A 20,970-nucleotide genomic window follows, 5' to 3' on the forward strand; every position below is an offset into this window, starting at 1 on the left:
TATTTTTTCGGTGTATTTAAATAAGCATTATAGATAACTGGGATCATTATGTGGACATCAAAATATATACGATGCGATTAAGTGGAATGACTCCGATACAAGTTTTATATAAAATGATTATAAACACTCATAATATAATGGTTAATCATTTGTTGCTACGAAGTATGTGCAACTGAAATTAGCAGATAAAAAGACAATTCGAGAATTTTGAGCGTTCGATAAGATCTCGAAGACCCTCTCCGAGTTAAGCCAAACAGTTGTGACGAGCGACGACGGTCATTGATTATTTCGTTATTTCAACTCATTTCAGTAGATATTTTGCATCGCGTTTAAAGGTATCAAAGTATCATATTTTCCATACAATAAAACTATATATGATAACATAAATATAATATATATATATATATTAATCACGGGTCATCGTTAATAATATTACAATTCACGGGGAGCCGGCGAAACGATTCAATCCCGCGCCGTGGATAAAATATAATTACGTCTCAATAAAATTCGGAATACGCGTCGCAGGTGAATACAATAATGAATTACAATAGAATTGAAAAAAAAAAATTGATAAAATTCCATAATAACACGCGTTCGTATAACCGTATGAAAACATTGAAAACGACCATGTGCAAACAAAGTTTCCGAATTCACAGCCGAAACGATCGCCCTGTATAATATAATACACCCTCGGCGAGCGACGAGAGCACCACTCCTCCGCTCGCTCACCGACGTCCGATGAGGGACGTCTCTGTACCAGTGTTTATATTATACCGTTTATAGTATAGCGGTGTACAGCAGTATAGTTGGTCTTTTTATTGTCGTCGTCGTCGTTGTATTTTTTTTTTTTTTTTAATTAAACCGTCGTCGTCGTTGTCGTCATCGTACAGCCATAGTCTCGCAGGGGGCAGGCGACGGACGGACGACGCGCGCGAATTAAACAGCCGCACGAAATTAATTTTTGGTCTCTTTTTTTTTTTTTTTTCGTAGTTTTATTGCTTTTCTCCGTATAATCACTGCACTGTGTGTAATATGTATACGTAATATACGTTATCATCACGGTATGACGGAATTTTAACGTTTTCGATACCAAACGAAACGCGTGACGAAACGAGCAATAATAATAATAATAATAATATAATCATATAATATTAATCGCGCGTTTTTCCGCATATTTTCCGAAGTGACCGTGTGTCGCCGATGCGATCAACGCATGACAATTATAATTATATCAATCAATTTTCAAATTGAGTTACTGCATTATTCGAAAATATGATATTATCCAGTTGTAAACGGTTGTAGTATAGTTGCGATTCAATATATCATTTGACCGAGTACGATAGGCCAACATATCGTGGTAGAATGAATAGAAATGTGTAAAACATAAATGTGTATAGTTATAAACATAACGATGTAAACTTATCCGAGTAGTATATTGGTACTTGTGACATCTAATGTATATTAAATTATAGTACAATTTATTGTATTCTTTGTGTACACTCATTATTATCGTAGACGTGCGTGCCCTGTGAAAAGTCTATATATTATTCATACTTTAAACGTTCGATCTATTCACAGATATGGTTATAATATTATAGGAAAGTAGGAAAGTAGGGAATAACGCATTGTGTTACATAAAACTTTACTAAAAACGAAAAAATAAATCACTAATCGATAATTATCCCATATTATGGCTGTACATATTTCAAGTCGAGCAACAGTTACACCTGCTATATAATTCAATGGTCCTGTGCGAAAACTGGCTATTTTCACATTTTCTCAAAATGCACGTTTTTACGGTTTTTCATAAAGAATATTGTCGTCTGCCTTTCGATCGAATAACCGGACATCTTCGTTTGTTAGATAAGCTAATATCGTATAAATTGGTATGTCTAGTAAACAGAGTTCAAAGCAATAAAACCTGGTATTATTGTATGCCTCCCGAACAATTTCTTAATACGGAGATAGCCCGTTCTCGTATCGAATCTTTCAATTATTCTGCACACCCTGAAAAAAATCCTGCGCACATACGAGTGCCTACTAGAGAGGCGAGCTTGGTTAATTTTATAGTTCTATTATTAGCTTAGTTTTTTTTTCATTGTTATTAAAATCGCATCACCTCGTGTATAAATTTTTTTTAAAAGTGCAATAACTGTAATTTGGGTAGGTACAAACTAATGTACTACCTTAGTAGTTTTTAAAATAATACAATTATTGTTTATACACAGTTTTAATTTTATAATTTAATATTCAATACGAATGACTGGAAAAAAATGAATTATATAACAAAAACTACATAAATTTACCTACATTTTACCGGTAAATTTATCAATACATTTTTATCTGTAAATTCCACATCATTACCATAGGCGTAAATTTGCCTTGTTAAAAGGGGGGCTAAAATTATAAACATAGAACAGTCCCGTGGAGGACTTACATCCCCGCACTCCCTACATATAAATTTTACAATTTTATATAAAATGTATATAAAAACTTCAAAATTATTTATTTAACGGCGTATAAAATACATAACTTTTTATCGTTGCCGTTATAAAATATTAACGTATAGCTCAATTATTTTAATTTTATTACACATTTACAATACAAAATTCATACATAAAGCTTAAATGTTCATACAACACATACATATCGGCTATCGGGTATCCTGATTATAGGAATTATGTTTTACATTTTATAATTTTTTCCAATAAATAACCTTAAATTGCTTGAAAAACTTCTAAAAAAATGTAGGAGGGCTAAGCCCCTAAGACCCCTTCCTGGTTTACGTCTATGATCATAACATATTATTATATGTCTACAGTATTTTCTATGATATTTATTGTATGAAATAATATATGATATTGTACACGATTTCAGTATACTCACGTAATGTTGTCGATTGGCGGCCACGTACGACGTGCACCACTGTTTCGGCTGTACGGTCAAGTACCGTCTAGCGGACGCGGTCTGATCGCCACCGAAATCTCCAAACTCCTCGGCAGCGTCGTCATCGTCGTCCGCGCCTCCGCCGTCGTCGTGGTTATAGTCGACGCCGTAGACGATGCCGTTTCCGTTGCTGCCGGATCGCTGAAATGGCCACTGGCGATTGGCGTGCATCATCTTCCGGTTACGATACGGAATCTCCTAATATTATCGTGTTAAATAATTGTTGTGCTCGCAATAATCTCAATTATCGACAGTTATGCGAAGCCTGCAGACGAGATCCGATTGCCGCAACTGCGAAAGAAGTCCGCCGCCTCCGCTAACCGAAGAGGTCGTGTGCGAAATACGATAATTATGTAATAATTGTAGACCTTTTGCGGCTAAAATATATAGTCAGGTTAGCTGAAAAATAAAAAGAGAAAAGTAGCGAGTAAGCAAACATCGCGTATAAATTACAATATATAGTTATTATTACGTTCTATTCTAATAAATATGATTTATATTGAGAAGTTATAATAATAATTAATAATATTACAATACATAAAACAAATTATTGAAATCCCGGTACTAACCGAAAAGAAACCTAATATTGATTTTAAGACCAATAACTCTCAAATGATAAGGAACACTCGACAATTTTGATATTTTCAAATAACTGGAACTGAAACCTTCAAGTTCTTTAATTAAAAAATATCGGTTTTTTTAGAATGATTAGGTATATTTTAATTTCGATTCTACCTTCGTAGTAGTTTTTCAGGAGAGCTAACTGCTCATAAATTTGGGTTTGTACAACTAAAAATTTCGATATATCTAAAATGAAAATTTTAAAAATATTTTGCGTTCGTATTTAAGTAAATGACCTTATTGCTTGATGTACAGAACTTGAATACGTTACCTGAAAGAAGTGTACAATGATAAATTAACTACGTATTAAAATATTAATTGTACTTTTATAAAATATAAACAACACACACGACTATTCGATAAATTGAAAATAACATAAAAATCCATAGTCGTATTACGATTGAGTGAAAAAAAAAAAAAAAAACTATGTATTTCGGCTAAAAAAAACTGGTGCGCCAGCCCCAATGCCGGTCATCATAATTACGAATAAATCTCCGCCCCCTCCCCCTAAAATAGGTATAGGTAATACAGTGGGCCGCGGGGTGCACGAACTGCTAAATTTTCGACCGAATTATTGTATTATACGTGCGGTCTAATAACTGTTCCGCCGTATAACGTTATTATCACTGCAACGATATTTACCTCCATACGCGTGAGTGTGTGTGTGTGTGTGTGTGCGCGCCACTACTCGATGGTGTTTTGCAATTTTTTTTTTCACCCCCCACCATTACCGCGTCCGCGTCACGGGTGGTCGGAATGTTTGATTAAAAAAAATAAAAATAAAAAATACCACGACCGGCGAAACGGTTACACTGCCACTACTACGGTAGACGGGTCGGGCGCGTGTAACTCAGCTCGCCGTCGCTGCCCGACGATAAAACGCGCGTTTGTGTTATTGCGCCGTACGGTATACGGACCATTGAATTCCCCTTCGGACCGGCTGACACCTCCGATCCACTCGTTTCCTGCATTTATATGCACCGATTTTTTTTTTATTTTTATCCTGTACGCAAGACGACTTATTAATATTATACGTCGATTACGGGAAAGTACGTTTTCCCTCGGAAAAAAATAAATCCGAATAATGTTCATATCATTATTATTATTATTATTATTATACATTAATTATTATACGACATGTTAAAATTATTATTCAAGACGTCTCGCCATATGCATGGATACTGTGATTTACGAGGGCTTGCATATTGTCTACGAATTAAAAATTTATAGTTAAGTTATTTTTACTATAACAATTGAACTTAACTAGATAATTTTTGATATCGGTTAATAATGTCAGTAAATTGTTTTTTTTTTTTTTTCTATTCAATAAAGATGGACATTTTCAATACTGTATAATCACTGTATATTTTTGAATTAGTAAACAATAACCGAGAAAAAATAAACTAATAATTAACTTTCCAAACCTAACTACCTAATCAACTGGTTTGTATATTATAAAAGTATAACTAAATGACAATAAAATATTAAAAAAATATCAGCGGACTCGCTTTTATTAACGTCATTTCAATCGTCGTACTTCGTCATTGAAAAGGCCACCGTAAAGGATGTGCTAAATAATTATAAATCATTGCATACAGAATATAACGGTTTGCAAATAAGACGGAATAATCAGAAATATCAGCATGACAGCTTATATTTTATGATATTTACGATATTATTATTAATGTTCTCGGTAGGTTGAGCAATTAACATTTTTACCATAGCAATTTTTATCATTGCATAATATACAACATACAAGTGATACCGAAGTATTAACGTTAAGCTTTATTTACTTTGATGACAATTTTTTCAACCTACTGAATTATTAACAATATATAAATAAATTATTAATTTCAAGTATAACATGTATATAACCAATTAGGTGTAAAATATTCTTGCAAATTGAAGCTGGTACCATCTCTGTCCAAATACATGTTTAATATATGCAATGGTTAATCAATAAATGTAAATTAAATTTAGTAAATCCTTAAAAAATCGTATTGCAGATTTTCAGATATTGTTTTTCTCAGCTATTTTACTGTAGCTCTTACATTCACCCTAAACAGTCCAAACGCCATAAATAATAAACTATTGGTTATTGCATGAACAATTTTCGCTATTGAAATGCGTCGAAAATGGTTAAAACATTAAATTCTAATAATATTAAATTTAAAATTGTTACCATACAACAGCGTGTGTGCAAAAATATATTTAAATTAAAAACAAAAAAAAATGTTGAAAAAAACACATTTACCGACTCACCGTGTATAATATGTCTTAAATAATTATAAAATTCTTTTCGTATATCCGATACACAGCACCGTATTATATTCATATATTATATGGCCTGCAGCTGGTATAATAATAATATGGCAAATACATAATAACGCTTATTATACATATACCATGTTTTCGTACATAATATTATATAATATTATCGCTGTGTTTTAGTATGCAGTAATAATTATTACCATACAGTCTATGTGTGTGTGTGTTTTTTAAGAGCACGTAACGCGATAATCCACTGAATGTTTTTCCTATAGACGGCGTGGCGAGTGCCATCCCGCCAGCCATTACGCGTCCCTACCAAAAACGGTACAAATATTATTCACTTACACGATCACAAGACGTGTCTACTCCTCGTTAAGCGATAATATAATACATTTAAGACAAACACAAACATAATATATTATTATAATAGCACACGCGGCGCGTAACACGGGTGAACATCGCCGTGCGTGTTTCTACGTATATACGGCAGTATCGTAAATAATGTTATCGCAACATCTGGAGATGATGATTATATTATTATGTGTATATCTATTATAATATATGCGCGGATCTGTTTTTAAACTAATTTTTCAAAACTAATTGTTATTGGAGACCCGCAAAATAATAATAATTATTTCTACGATGTTAGCCGTGATACTATATAGGCTGTTACACGGGAACAGCTAATAATGACATTTTTTGTTGATCTTTTGGGGATACATTTCAAACGGAAAGAGACAAATCTATAGTTTTTAAAGTGGAGTTGTTTTTTATTTTTTATTTTTTTCGATAAACACTTTTTCATAGCACGTGTACACACGTAACATATGCACTTGATCGAAAGTTCTACATGGGCTGTGTAAATCAAATTTGATTTACATTTTTTAACTGCACAAGATCAAAACGGTTCGTAATAAATTCGTTTCGAGTAGGTATAATTTATTTTTTAAATTCGAACCAGGTTAATGTATATACACTTCTCTGCTGTATATTATTATCAATGACAACTATTTTTTCATCAAGTTAAGCATAGAAAACTGTTTTGTTTTTAAATCGTCAACAATCGTTTACAATTACAAAACATAAATATGTCATTATCGTTTAAAGTTTTAATTAACAAACAGTATTCAATATTTCGATAGTAAAATTTAGAAAATATATATAAATCTAGTGAAAAATCACAAGTCTATACATCTAGAGAGTCTTACATAATCACCATTATTGCCATGTAACATGTTTCAAATTAAATTTGAAATGTTCTTTTCAGTTTATAATATTATACATTCATAATTTTGCATATTTTTAATACTTATTAAAATAACATAACTTATAGTTTGATAAACATTTGGATATAAATCACAATACACAATAATTTAAATTAATTACGGGCTATAGCTAATAAAAAATACCTAAGCATACTGATAGCATATTTTATTATAATACAATCCGTATTATTTCAGAAAATATAGTAGAAATTTAATTTTCAGTACTAAATACAAAACAAAACATATTATATAACTTTATAGTGCGCTCTAATAACGTATCAAACCAGGTATTTTAAAATATGGTCCTTATAATAGTACAATTAAAATTCGAAAAATCGGATTTTAAATAAATGCGTAAAATCTTCAGCACCATTATACCAATATAAATTTATTTTACAATGATTCCGAAATTTGTTTTAAATTCAAACAGTACACGAATCGCAGAGCACGCGCGTTTCAAAATCCAATTTCCTTGTAGACTGTAATGCGTTATGTGGACAATTTAAAATGCAATTATATTTTTCATTTTCTCGATCGCAACGGCATTAAAAAATAAAGAAATACAACCGTTTCACGCTGTAATAATAACAATAAGAGGATCAACTATTGTTTTCGATTTTTTCGCATGAAGAGAAGAAGGAGAGAGCATTAAAATGTGAACGAATGGAAAAATATTTCGAATATTTCCGAGGGGGAAAACAACGTTCGTTCATTCATCGTCATTATACCTATACACCGCCGGCTTATTTGTTGCCGCGGCTAAGTCTAAGATCTGTACACTTTCACCGCCGTTCCCGGATAACCCTGTGCACTTTTAGCCTTAAGGACTTACAACCGCAGTACACGACATACACGACTAGTGGTGTAGATGGCGGCGGCGGAGAAGGGGTATGCTATTTAATTTGTTATCGTGACTGTTCTACGAACCAAAATCACACAACTTGTTGATCACATAATGGTTTATGCGTGTAGTATAATATTAAATGTTTATGAAATTCACAAATAACATTTTGACTTGTCGATATTTTTGCACACGGTGGCGGACATAAACGTCGACAAAACAGTGAGTTACCTCACATACATAATAAACGTTGTTTGAAAACAGTGTAACCGTTGTAATAGTTTGATTAATTTAATACTATTTCAAATGTAATTCAGTTTCATCGAATTATTTTAATACTTTAGTAATTTAATACAACTATTAATAATTTGGTATGTAAGTAAGTTTATTCGTAGGCTTGTACTTTGATTAAACAAATAATTCATAATAATATACAAAACGATAACAAGGAAATATACTATTGCCGTTGAACTTCAAATTAAAACTACAATAAAAATGAGAACTGAATAAATAATAATATAATTTATTTTTGAAAATCGAAAAAAATATAATTTCAGAGACGGCGTCTTGTATAGGCAATTTAAGGCCATCCGCGCGCTTTAAAATAGTACTGACTGCATTAATAATAATATAATAAAATTACTTCATGTCGTGCCATAGTACATGGTGTTTTTACCTTAACATATAACTATATAACCACAATCCGTAGACTACAGAGTAGTTATAAATTTACGTGAATACGACCGAAGTAACTATATTGTAATAATACAACCATCGTGTACACTGTATTTACCGTGTTATTGGTGATACTATTTTGTCTTAGTCACGTGCAGTTCAATTGTACGCATTTTAATACAAAAACATTATTAATTTTCATTTGACATTGAAATAGTTTTTTTAAATCAAAGTAAGTGTTGTCTTATCAGTCTAAAACAGCGGTCCTAAATAGGATTTTAGAAAGGGCCAAATGTAAATTTTGAAAATTACTTGCGGGTCGCATACATTTTTTGATAATTAATAATTTAAAATTTAAAAAGGTACAACTGCTTACTAAATTTAGTGGAGGAGGTTAAAATGAGACAGGATATTTTTTAATTCAATGCAAGTTGAAAATAGAAAGATAAAATAAATAGAAATAATACGATAAGATGAAAAGCGACGTTCATTTTATTCACTGTTTAAAGAATTTTGGAATTTAGAATGTACAATTTAATTTTAGTGCGGGCCGCGTAGTGGGGACCACTGGTCTAAAATGTATGGTTTCTTACAAAATGTGTGTATTTTAACAATTTTAAATCAATTTAATACCTATAAAAAGTAATTTGGGGAAATAACAATTTGAAACACATTTAAGTTAAGTCCCACGAGTCACAATAATTACCTATACTATTGTACGGAATGACCAAAGTCTTTAGATGTATCAGCAACTTTAATGATAAGCGGCTATTTTTTCATAATATATTATATAGACTTATTATAGTGGTGCTACTCTATATAATAATAATATGTCAATACAAATAATAATATGTTATTTGATTGTTTTTTCCGCAGAAAACGTAATAATAAACCCAAAGACGCTATTAAGATGTAAAAATATAATAAATAATGAAACAAGAATGATTATCAAAAATAGAACGAGATATATTTCGATATAAGTCAAGATTGAAAAAGTAAAAAATGTGTGTAATTGTAATTGCCTATTGATTTTTAATTTAATTGTTATTTAAAATCGTAAAAACTGCAGTTCGAGTGTGTAACTAAATATAAAAATGATCATACACATTAACACTCTTAAGTCATAAACCACTCAAATATTAAATTATCGTAACCCCCCCCTCTTAATCGGATGCATCAAGAGAACAGATTGCAATTTGATGCAATTTTCTTACGTATTGTAAATGTTTGATCAAAAGTCTACTAGTTCAAATATGAAAACAGACTACATAAAACATTTTAACCGCTGAACGAACATTATATGGTATACTATGAACGTTAGCCAGAAAAATACAATACGTCATACGGGTGAACGGCGTCTTCTGCTTAAACGTTTCAACTAAACGAATTGCACATTATAATACAAATATTATTACAATTTCGCATAATAAATATTATAATGTTTATATTGTTTTTATTATTATTATTATTATTTCATAGCGAGTATCGCACATTCAGCGCGTCGTGTAATCGCGATAACACGATGTTATGATAATAACATATACGCGTGACGGCAGATAGCTTCCGGCAAATATTCAGTACGATATAATATAATAACATAATCGTGCAGTATATGGTACAAACGATATAATAATAATAATTTAATGCGGGCTCGGGCTGTGTAGCAAATAGAAAGTGTGACGGGGAAAGACAAATACCTGGAAGACACGCGAATCGGTATTTACTGCCGCTCGGGAAATCTATTTAAATATATTATTATTATACACCGTCGAGGCGATGACAATGACGACCGATACTGATGAAGAGCCGACACGACACTCGGCTGTGCGCTAAATCCCGTCAACCGCAATCAGAGATATAATGCGTAACTGGATATGATATGTACCGGAAATATAATGTTCATCGTTTCAAAAAATAAATTCATCCGCTCAACGATTTACGGCGGAAAATCGTGACGATAATATTCGAAAAATAGAAGTCGGAAACATCACAAAACACTATTTAATATTATAATATTATCGTTTAAAAATCTATGTATTTATTAATATGGTGTATACACTTAAGGACTTGAGTTTCACTTAAAAATTTTAAAACGAAAAAAGTCGGCATGCATTAGCTATGCATATTAGCGTACTATATTCTCTTAGACTTATAGAATGCTCGTGTCTGTCAGCAAAGATACACATCTTCTAAGCAACGCAATAGATACGTTTAAATAATAATATGTTTGACATAGGTTTTTAATATATTTTTTAGCAAAGGATTAAGGGACTGTAAATAAAATAAATGATTATCAGATGTTCAATGATTGGACGCGGGTAAGAAATGACAATGATGGACGCTATTAATAACGTTTAACAGATTTTTGTATCATACCATCATCTATACAATCTAAGTAATAATTGCGTGACTTGGGTTCAGGAGTATAATTTAATAAACCAATAATTGTATTTTGTTACATAATTTTAACATTGACGTCATTACGGTGGTAGTTATTTAATAAATATATAGTACGTATTTGTTCGACTAATCTCACGTGGTCAGATAGGTATTATTTTTGTGAAAACATTTTTGATCCTTTTTTTTTTATTATTTCCGTGGACCGGTCCCTTAGCGCCACGCTAATAACAATAATAATACCCTAACGCGTTTGACTACCGCACCATTTTCTTAATCCTTTCCATTATTTTGAATTAGCGACGACCACTATGAAATGTTATAGAACCACTAGAGGTTTGCAACTCCCCTTAGGTTAGGTTAGGCGAGTTCTATTACACTATTTTATTGTATACAGTAGATAACGCGGCAGTGGTAACCTCCTCACGACAAACCACTTTCACTAAAAGTGCAACTCCACGACGTTAGTATTTCTTTTATTTCTTCTTTCTCTCTTACTCGCTCTATTTTTCCATCACAGTAATTCAATAATTCGATAATATAATGTAATCACTTATATTATATATGTATGCAAATTAATATGTATAAATATCGTATCGACCATAAATATGTCTTCATAAGTAAAATATATATTTTCACTGCTTAAGAATATATAAAATATATTCAATAATTATCCGATTAAAACCATGGGATCCTAAAAAATACGAGTATGTAACTCAAGAAAATAAAGCCCTTAAAATACCTACCATCTAATTATTCTAATCCATCTACCATGAAAGGTTGTTTTTAAGTGTAGGAGAATGTTCATCACTATAAATATAAGTGTAAACAAATTGTTTTCAATACTACTGGCGCACGAAGATGACGAGAATTAACTAATTAAAAAGTTTTTTTTTTTTACTTTTGAACATAACTAATTAGTTAATTTTTAATTACCATATATAGTTGTTTAAAGAATCCAATATTACGATTAAGTTAGCCTTTTTCCAGTTAATTTAAAAAAAAATGATGTATTAAGTTAATATCATGTTTGTACAATGCCATAACAAATACATAGGTGTGTTATAAGTGTAATTTAAACTAATTTATTTATTTAACTTTTTTATTCTTTGTCTGATCATTGTATATAAATACAAGTTAAATACAAACAAAATGTAATTTCTGAATTTTAACATTTAGTTGCCACAAACCTGTATTCAAATGTCTAAAGTTTTGTGTTTTCTGTAATCTCTGAGACTCTAAAAAACTTACAGCTGTAGTGTACAATAACTCACATAAAAATAAAACTTAATCAGTAGGATTTATATTTTTTAACAATATATTTTAAAGTCGCACAATCGCAATTAAACGTGTGAACCAAGTAATAATTAAAAAAAAAAAATTTACTGTGTTAAGTTAATATTAATTCTCCGTCTTAACGTGTAACTCGTAGGATTGAAAAAAAAAAATTGTTCGTTAACTATCACCTAACTAATAGTTTAACGGTCTCGACGTTGACTTACAACTTAATTGACTAGAGTTGTTATGAACTTGGCAACCCGTTTAGTGCTACATGTGCAAGTGATATAGAGTTTGATATACCTATAAAATGATCTAAAAAAATATAAATCGTGCAACGGATTAACAGTAAAACTATGCGGTTGTACATCGGGCGAAAACTCGTTCTGTACACATATGAATAATATGTATAGTATTATAATACAATATAATACGCCACTACTATATATGATACTTGATTGCGGGCCTGCGCCGGATTATACACGTGTATTATACGCGGTGTTAACCCTAATTCACCAGCCGCCGCCGACTTTCAATTACACGTTCTCTCACTCTCTCTCTCTCGCACACACACACACGCGCGCGCGCACTTTACCGTCTGTTGAAACTTAATTACGCACATTATCATATTATGACACGTTATACGTATAACGTACGTTATACATACGCTAGCGACACATTGCGGAGCACACCACTGTTTAAGTAATATAATAATACATACATATTACATTATACTAACACATTTATACCTACTCACGTAGTCTGCGCATTTAAACTATTATAGTATAATACCTAATAGGTATAGTCTATAGTGTATATTATATTGTTATGTATGCGTAATACTGTAACGGCGGGAAATTTAATGAAAAAATCAACTGCAGTAGTTGAGTGGACATTGAGAACGTCAAGCTATACATTTATAGTCAAAAATAATAAGTTCATCTTAAAAAACTTAAAGTGAATTCATGTGAAGAATAACGTCAGCGCGATTACTTAACTCGGTTAATTGTAAGTTTTTTCGTTTCTTCGGTTTTTTTTTTAATATTCCTTGGATTACTTATAGTGATTGTACAACTTTCAGTTTTTATTTTTTCAAAAAATTATGTTTCGTTAAAGTACATCACATACAGTGCCATATTTTATGGAAGAACAAATGGGACAATAACTGCAATGGACCCACTCAAAAGAGGGGTCCACGAACTTCAGGCATATCAAATTAATTGTATACCTTTTTATTATACTTTGGGAAAACAAAATAGATATGGATTTTATTTGGATATTTTGGTGGGCTATTAAGTATAATGGTTTTTTCTCGAAAACGGTGGCCTTAAAGCTGAAATTAAATTTTAATTAAAACACTAAACATTTAGTTTGATATATAAGTGTAAAAAATAATAATCAAAATACTAATTTTTATTTTAAAAAAAAATGTTGACTTTTAAATTTGTTTACATACTTTACTAATTTATTAACTTGAATAAATATTAAGCATTAATTAGGTACATTTAAAGTATAGTGTTCTTGAATACTAAATAATCATTTTTTTGACAATAAAATATTATTTTATGATCCAAATACTCATGTATAAACAGATAATTACATTATAACATTAATTTAAAAATATATTTTGGTGATGAAAAAAATTGAAATGAGCAATTTGGGGCCCAAAATTGTAAATTGTACCGAACCCATGAATTGGTAAATCAGAAACTGAACACATAATATTCTTTATACTATACGTTTTATAGCTTTAGTGATTTAAGCAAAAACTTACATGTTCATATCAACTTAAAGTCTTAAAATAATGTAGGAATATAATATTATTATTTATTTTTATGTAGAACAATTGTTTTACGTGATAAGATAGAAAAATAATTCTTGATTGAATTGACGGGAATTTTTAAAGTATTTTGAAAAAATAAATGGAAAAGTGAAAACGATTTAAAAAGATTTAAAAATTCAAAAAAATGCGAAATCAAAGTCTCAAAACTGAATTCTTTGTTCCCGGTTTTATAATTAATTGTACAATTATAGCTATTTAGATGTTGAATTTCCAAACAAATCATCAGTCCTATTGGCTATTTATAATCAATAATATCATATTTTTCGTAATTTCATGCGTGTATATTGTATCCATCGATGTATGTGTGTGTGTGTTTGAATCATATATATTATGTTTACGATTGTATTATAAAAGCATACACAATCGTTACAATGATGAAAAAAAAATTGTGAAACATTTTCGTTGAATTTTTTTATTACTTTTTTTTAGTCCCACATTGGTAAATAAATCAAATTGTAATCAATATATTTACACGCACATACTGCAATAAAAATTTCCATCGTCGAGTACCGAAAAATATAATAACTACATCAATCTAATACAGAGACACGCGCGTCATTTTAATCAGTATTACCGCTGAATGCTACGCATAGTACACTTACAAATGTTATATTTGACGCCGGTCTGCGGATGTTTCGAATAATTCGACCGGTGCAGCTACGAGTGGTGAGAGTCGACTACTATAGTGGTGTACTGCGGTATACACACACGCACACAAACGTTATACAGCGATGATCATTGTTATCACTGCTGACGGTTAGGTTATACATAATATATATATATATATATATTATATACCACATACCACGGCTACACTCGTACACACGTACAATAGTAGATAATATAAGATATATGATACGTGCAACGACTATACACATGACAATACGTATAGGTATATATATACACACACACATACACGAGTACAATACACCGCGATGACTGTATATATATTTACTCGTGTGTGTATATATGGAATACTCGCGCGATTACCACTCCGCGTCATATATGTATTATGAGCTTACGGGTTGGCGGGAATACGTGTAGTATTAGTGGGACGATGCAGGTGTGTACCGCCTCTACTCGTATTACGATATCAGCGTGTTATTAGCGGTGTACGTATACACGTTTAGGACACGCGACGTGTCGTGATCGGCTCGCATACGAGCACAGCATATACGGTTTTGTTTGTCAAACATATTATAACTATCGCAGGCGTCGATATGCGCTGTCGACCGAAATCCCCGAGATCTAATATAATACGTCTTTTTAAAAAAATATATTCGTCCGCGTACTAAGAACATCCGAAATCGAACTAACGGTGTGCCCATTCGTTTAAACTGAGCACAGACGGTCGTGATGTTTAGTAGAGTTTTGGAGTTAAGTATTTTTCTTGAGGGGGGGAGGGCGGACTCGAGTAAAGTATGTAAAAGTATGAAACCCAACTTGTTGTTCATGATATATGAACTGTACATAAGTGTATAATGATTATTATTATGGTACCGATAACAGGTTTGATTACTCTCACGCCGCTTTCAATAAAAATTACATTTTAAATTCCCACACAAAAATCAACAAAACAATTTAAATTAAAAAAAATATATTTACATTATATTGTTTTAATAAAATATAAATAGTTAATACAATCAACTAAACAAAAACAAATATAACGATAAAAATAACGTACAATTTTCCGATTCAAACTCCCAATGACCACCCCGGCCATCTCTGTGTACGACCTTAAAATTAAACACACAATATTATCCAGAAAAAGCCAAAATATAATTTGATATATGCACATGTCTGTACATTTATCAAAACGGGAAAAGTTTTTTTTCTCCGTTACAAAATTTCACTTCGCGCGCTAACGTATTTTATAATTCACACAAAAAAGCCACCCTGCGAGCAACGCTGAAAAAGTTAAAAGTTATTTATACATAAGGTCATCGATGTCCATCGTTTACATAACCTTTTCTTCCCATTGTTAAAACGTATCAATTAAAAATTAAAAATGAATGACCATCAGCCAATCAGTTTTAATTAAGTTCTCGTGAATCGATAAGATCACTCTATTATTTATTTTATCCAAAACAACCAATAATATTGCTCAACTATTGTAACTACTCAAAAACAAAAAAATAGTTAACAATAAAATAAACGAACGACAACCTGTTATTAAAAAACTAAACAATCGAAAAATTAAAATGTACTTTTCTAGAACTTCATTTACTCGTGTCACACACAACAACCCTAACAGACTTCCTGGAAAAAGTGTCACACTTTTTTGCTCGTCGTAATAATGTTGTTGTATTACAATGATATGAATTTTTAAACTCGGCTTTTTAACTCATATTAATAGCTTATTTTGCCAAAAAATAATTATTACTACACTCAATACATTGTCTATACTCAGTCTATAGTATGTTTCATAAAATATTTGCAAATAACTGTTGTAATATATTATGTACACATTACGCACAAATGTGAAGTGTTGAACAGTTGGAAAGGTAAAGCTAAATCAAAAAAATAAATTTTAGTTAATTTATCGACTACTATTAGTTAGTTAATACTCTAATTCACTTAATTATTAAACTAATGAAAGTATCCATTGCAACAACTTCGGTTTTATCCATTTAATATGAAAAATGAATCGGATCGTTTATTATAATATTATTAACTTATAATTCAACGTTGTTAACGCATATTTGACTCAACCGACTCGAGTTAATTTTTTTTGCATCGTATCGTGCAGCGAACCGCGAGGAAACGCGTGCAGCAGTGGCGTTACGCGACAGAGATTACTCGCAACCACTCTCTTCTCAACACCTCTACCTATCTCGCGCGTTCTCGCATATACGCACGCGTTTTGTTGTCCGGCAAATCTCGTGGGCAATTCCGACACTCTCTCTCTCCCCGTGTGCCCCTTCCCCCTCACCCCTCCGACCGTTTCGCTAATATACGTTTAATGCCACACCACACCACACCACACCGCTCGCCCTCGAAACACTCGCCGTCCGTTCGCCTTCGCGCGATAATACATAATACACACCGCCATCGCCGTCGTCTACTCGCCGTCTCCGGTCGATCCCTTTAAATTGACTTTCCTCCTACACTACTCCACGCGCGAAGGGCCGTCTACGAACACCGGTGGTTTAATCGAATTTCACGAGCAATTAACCGATATCGCGCGCGCGTCCTCCCCCTCCGCGCCGATTTTGTTAGTCGTCCGTCTCGCCCCGGTCGATCGCCCACATTATATACACTGTCTATATATACCCTCGTGCGTACCACACGAAATGCACGTGTACAGGTACTATACACGCGTATTGTGTACGTACAGTGAGCCGAACTCGTTTTGCCGCACTCGCGATCATGTTCAGTTTTGTTTTTTTAGTTTTCGTTTGTTCGTTTATGGCCGACGAAATCAAAGTGCATCGAGACTGCAACAATAATGCAACTGGCGCTGTACCGACTTTCGAATAATTTACTATCATTCAATCGACACGCCGTGATCCAACACGCTTGATCGCCCCGTTTCATCCTTAAACGTTATGCGTGTTATCGTTTGAGCCAGCATGAGGAACAATTTCGTGTATCTTATAAATCGATATACAAACTAGTTTCTTATTTGTTTATGCATATATTGGCATGTTGTATCAGCATTTTTTTAAATTTGTTTAATACATTCACGATTTTGTAAGTTATGTCCCCGATTTAGTGGCTCATACCGAATTGAAAAGAGAAAAGAACAGATTTTTCATAATTGAATCAAAATGCATAATATTATATACATTCTTAGAATCTTGGTATATTTATTTGAAAAAAAAAATACGTAAATCATATTTATCTAATAAAAATTTAACGTTAATACAAAGCTTTACAAATTATATTTTTATTAAAACCAAAACAAATTTCGTAAATATTGTTTATAGGGTATGATATACTAAAATGTTAATTAAAATATAATATTATACATTATAGTCTATCGAAGTATTAAGTGCTGAATTTCTAAATTATAGAGGAATCATAATAACGTAAATAAATAAAACTTAATTTCTAAATTAAACATAAAATATTCCTATATAAAATTACACTCACCCAAACACGCTATTATCAAATATAATATCAACAATTAAACTAAGTACCAGATAACTCAGTTCAACGTTTAAATATACGATAGTGCTCTAAACCTTAAATAAAATTAACCAATCAAAAATTAGGTTAAAACATTATTAATATATGTTATAACATGTAATAAAAACTCATTATTCATTCGATATTTACAGTTATTTTTGGTTGCAATTACTATTATAATACCTAGTGTCATTTTTATTAAATATATATGATTTTTTTATATGCTTCTATCAAATGTACTCATTCTCTGAATGTATTGTATACATTTATTTTCAGTTGAAAAAAAAAGTATTACTGATTTATATTTTTAACAAAGTTGCTTTCTATTTCATTTTTAGCACTTAGTTAAAAAAAAAAAAATAACTTTAAAGTACTAAAATCGTTCTACATTAACTTAACCTATCGTCCTATCGAGTTAAAATGTAAAGTAATAATTTGCCTAGCCATAGACTTTTTTATACCCACGAGTGCCTCATATATAATATTATAATATATGTATATATCGCCGGCAGGTCGCCCATACGACGAAAAACTCACCCTCTGTGTAAAAATAATGTTATGGGATTTTTATTTTTTAACAACAACCGATCATTTACAATAATGTACACACCTTTTTGAGCGACGCACACTCGCACATATTATTACGTATATACTCGCTATATGCGTTCGTGTGTATAGTCGAATGCGGCAATCGACGCGCCAGTTACAAATCGTCAGAATTCTTTTTTTTCCCTTTAAATAATGCCCCTCGTCCACCACCACTATTTGTGTTGTTCTCCCGTAGTCATGTCGTCCTCTCTCCGAGTTTTTTGTAACGGATACGACGTCTGTTGCCGCCGGTGCCACCGCCGTTAAAACTCGCGATCCGTCGCTACGTCCGGTATAATACAGAGGTCGGTATGTCCGATCGGGAACCCGATATAATATTATATTAGCCGTACTGTAGTACTTTTCCCCTCGGTCAAACCTAACCACCGTGACCATATTGCGTCCGACTCTAACACCGAATTATTAAACAATGTGGTTCAGTTGTTAAGACTTAACCTGACAAACTATATTTCATAGCTTAACGATCTCGGATTTGTATTCAACCTTTTTGATTTTTCCATTGGATGAGTGTATAATTTTCTTGAACACTATATTATCTCCCCCGTTTTTTTGTCTTGATTTGGATTGCCCTATTTTTCCCTAGAAATTTAGACTTGAAAGTTAAAAATTTGCAATTTTGAAAGTATTTAAAAACTTTATACATCATCGTTGGTTAGAAGAAATATGGCAATCCAAATACAGTCTAAAGATGTCGAACTCATTATTTAATAATATTTTATTTTACTTCACACGGATAGACAAAAAAAAAGGTTAAAAATTAAATTTTTTCTAAAATTTATGTGCGATTACATATCATATAATATGTATTCAATAGAAAAATCCTAGTGAAAATTCAAGAGTATTCAGTTAAAATAATTATATTATCTTAAATGTTAGACACACAGTATTATATTGTCCACAATCATCAATAATATCAACGCTACCACTGTTGCAGTTTATAGTATATTCCTTGGCTCGGAACAAAAGGTTGCTATCTCATAATATCGAATTGTTCAGAAGAGCAATCATAAACTACAAACTGTAATATCCTCTTTTGTGATTAATGATTTTTAATTATTATCAAATCAAAACTCACCGTGTTTCGCGCTACCTATCTTAATGTATAACAAAATTTAACGTTAAAATGTCAGTGAATAATCAAAAGGTTCTACAAATGTTCTATTGGTTGTTATTATTTTATTTTTTTCGAGTAGAACTTTTTTATTCCTAATCTAATTATATAATAAGTATTCTGATTATCAAAATGTAGTTAAACAAAAAAGATACGTCCGTTTTTTAAAAATTTAAAACCTAAATATTTATTATGGTATTATTCTCCATAGAATCAATTATTTTGTTGATAATCAATTCACAATAACGATTAATTAAGTACTATTGTATGATAATTATAGACAAAATTAATGAATATAAAACATTTAGTTTAATATTTGTTTATCAGCAATTAATTGTATTGTGTTAATAGAACCTAATGGTACTATAACTATTAACCAAAAACTTCTATTTAAACCACTATTAGGTAAATTATAAATTACCGTATTAAATTTAGCGTTTTTTAGTTTTGGATTGAACTCTGTAAATAATGGAAATAGATACGATATGGTTGTAAACACATACAACACACTTTTTCGTAGTTGCAAGAAAACCGTTATTGAAAGAGAAGTTAAACCTTTAAAAATATTCAGTCGTTCAGAAATTGTATTGAAATTCTGATTATACGATGATGAATTTTAAGAACATCAAAACACTGCAGAAAAAGTTATCCGACCACATCGTACACATAAACATTTAACGTTACGGTCGCCGCGTGCCTTTTTAGCGTACCGCAAATATTATACAGTATAACCGCGGAGTAGGTATTTACCACTCGCGACGACGATGTACACAATAGTAGCTCAAAAGACGAGTCTTTCGTAGAGGTTACGGCAGGAACAACAGAAGTCGTGCGAAGACGGTTTGTCTGAATAATATTTTAGACGTTTTTTTCCGTAACGAGAAGACCGACGGAAAAGTTTTCTCGACCCGATTGCAGATGCTGTAAAAACGTTTGTTGTACCCGCCGACCCGCCTCGGGACCGTGACGATACGCCAAAATT

At 31.7% G+C, this 20,970-nt stretch overlaps 1 protein-coding gene across 1 annotated transcript in view; it reads right to left on the reverse strand.

Moving 5' to 3' along the window:
- LOC132926356 (zeta-sarcoglycan) overlaps positions 1–20,970 on the reverse strand; it is a 132,109-nt gene that overhangs the window by 102,226 nt on the left and 8,913 nt on the right. Inside the window, exon 2 of the mRNA XM_060990708.1 lies at positions 2,887–3,345. Coding sequence (XP_060846691.1) covers positions 2,887–3,120 — 234 coding nt within the window. The 5' untranslated portion in view covers positions 3,121–3,345. The remainder of the gene's footprint in view (positions 1–2,886; positions 3,346–20,970) is intronic.

The sequence above is a fragment of the Rhopalosiphum padi genome, chromosome 3 (assembly GCF_020882245.1).
Source record: "Rhopalosiphum padi isolate XX-2018 chromosome 3, ASM2088224v1, whole genome shotgun sequence".
In the NCBI taxonomy this organism is placed as follows: Eukaryota; Metazoa; Arthropoda; class Insecta; order Hemiptera; family Aphididae; genus Rhopalosiphum; species Rhopalosiphum padi.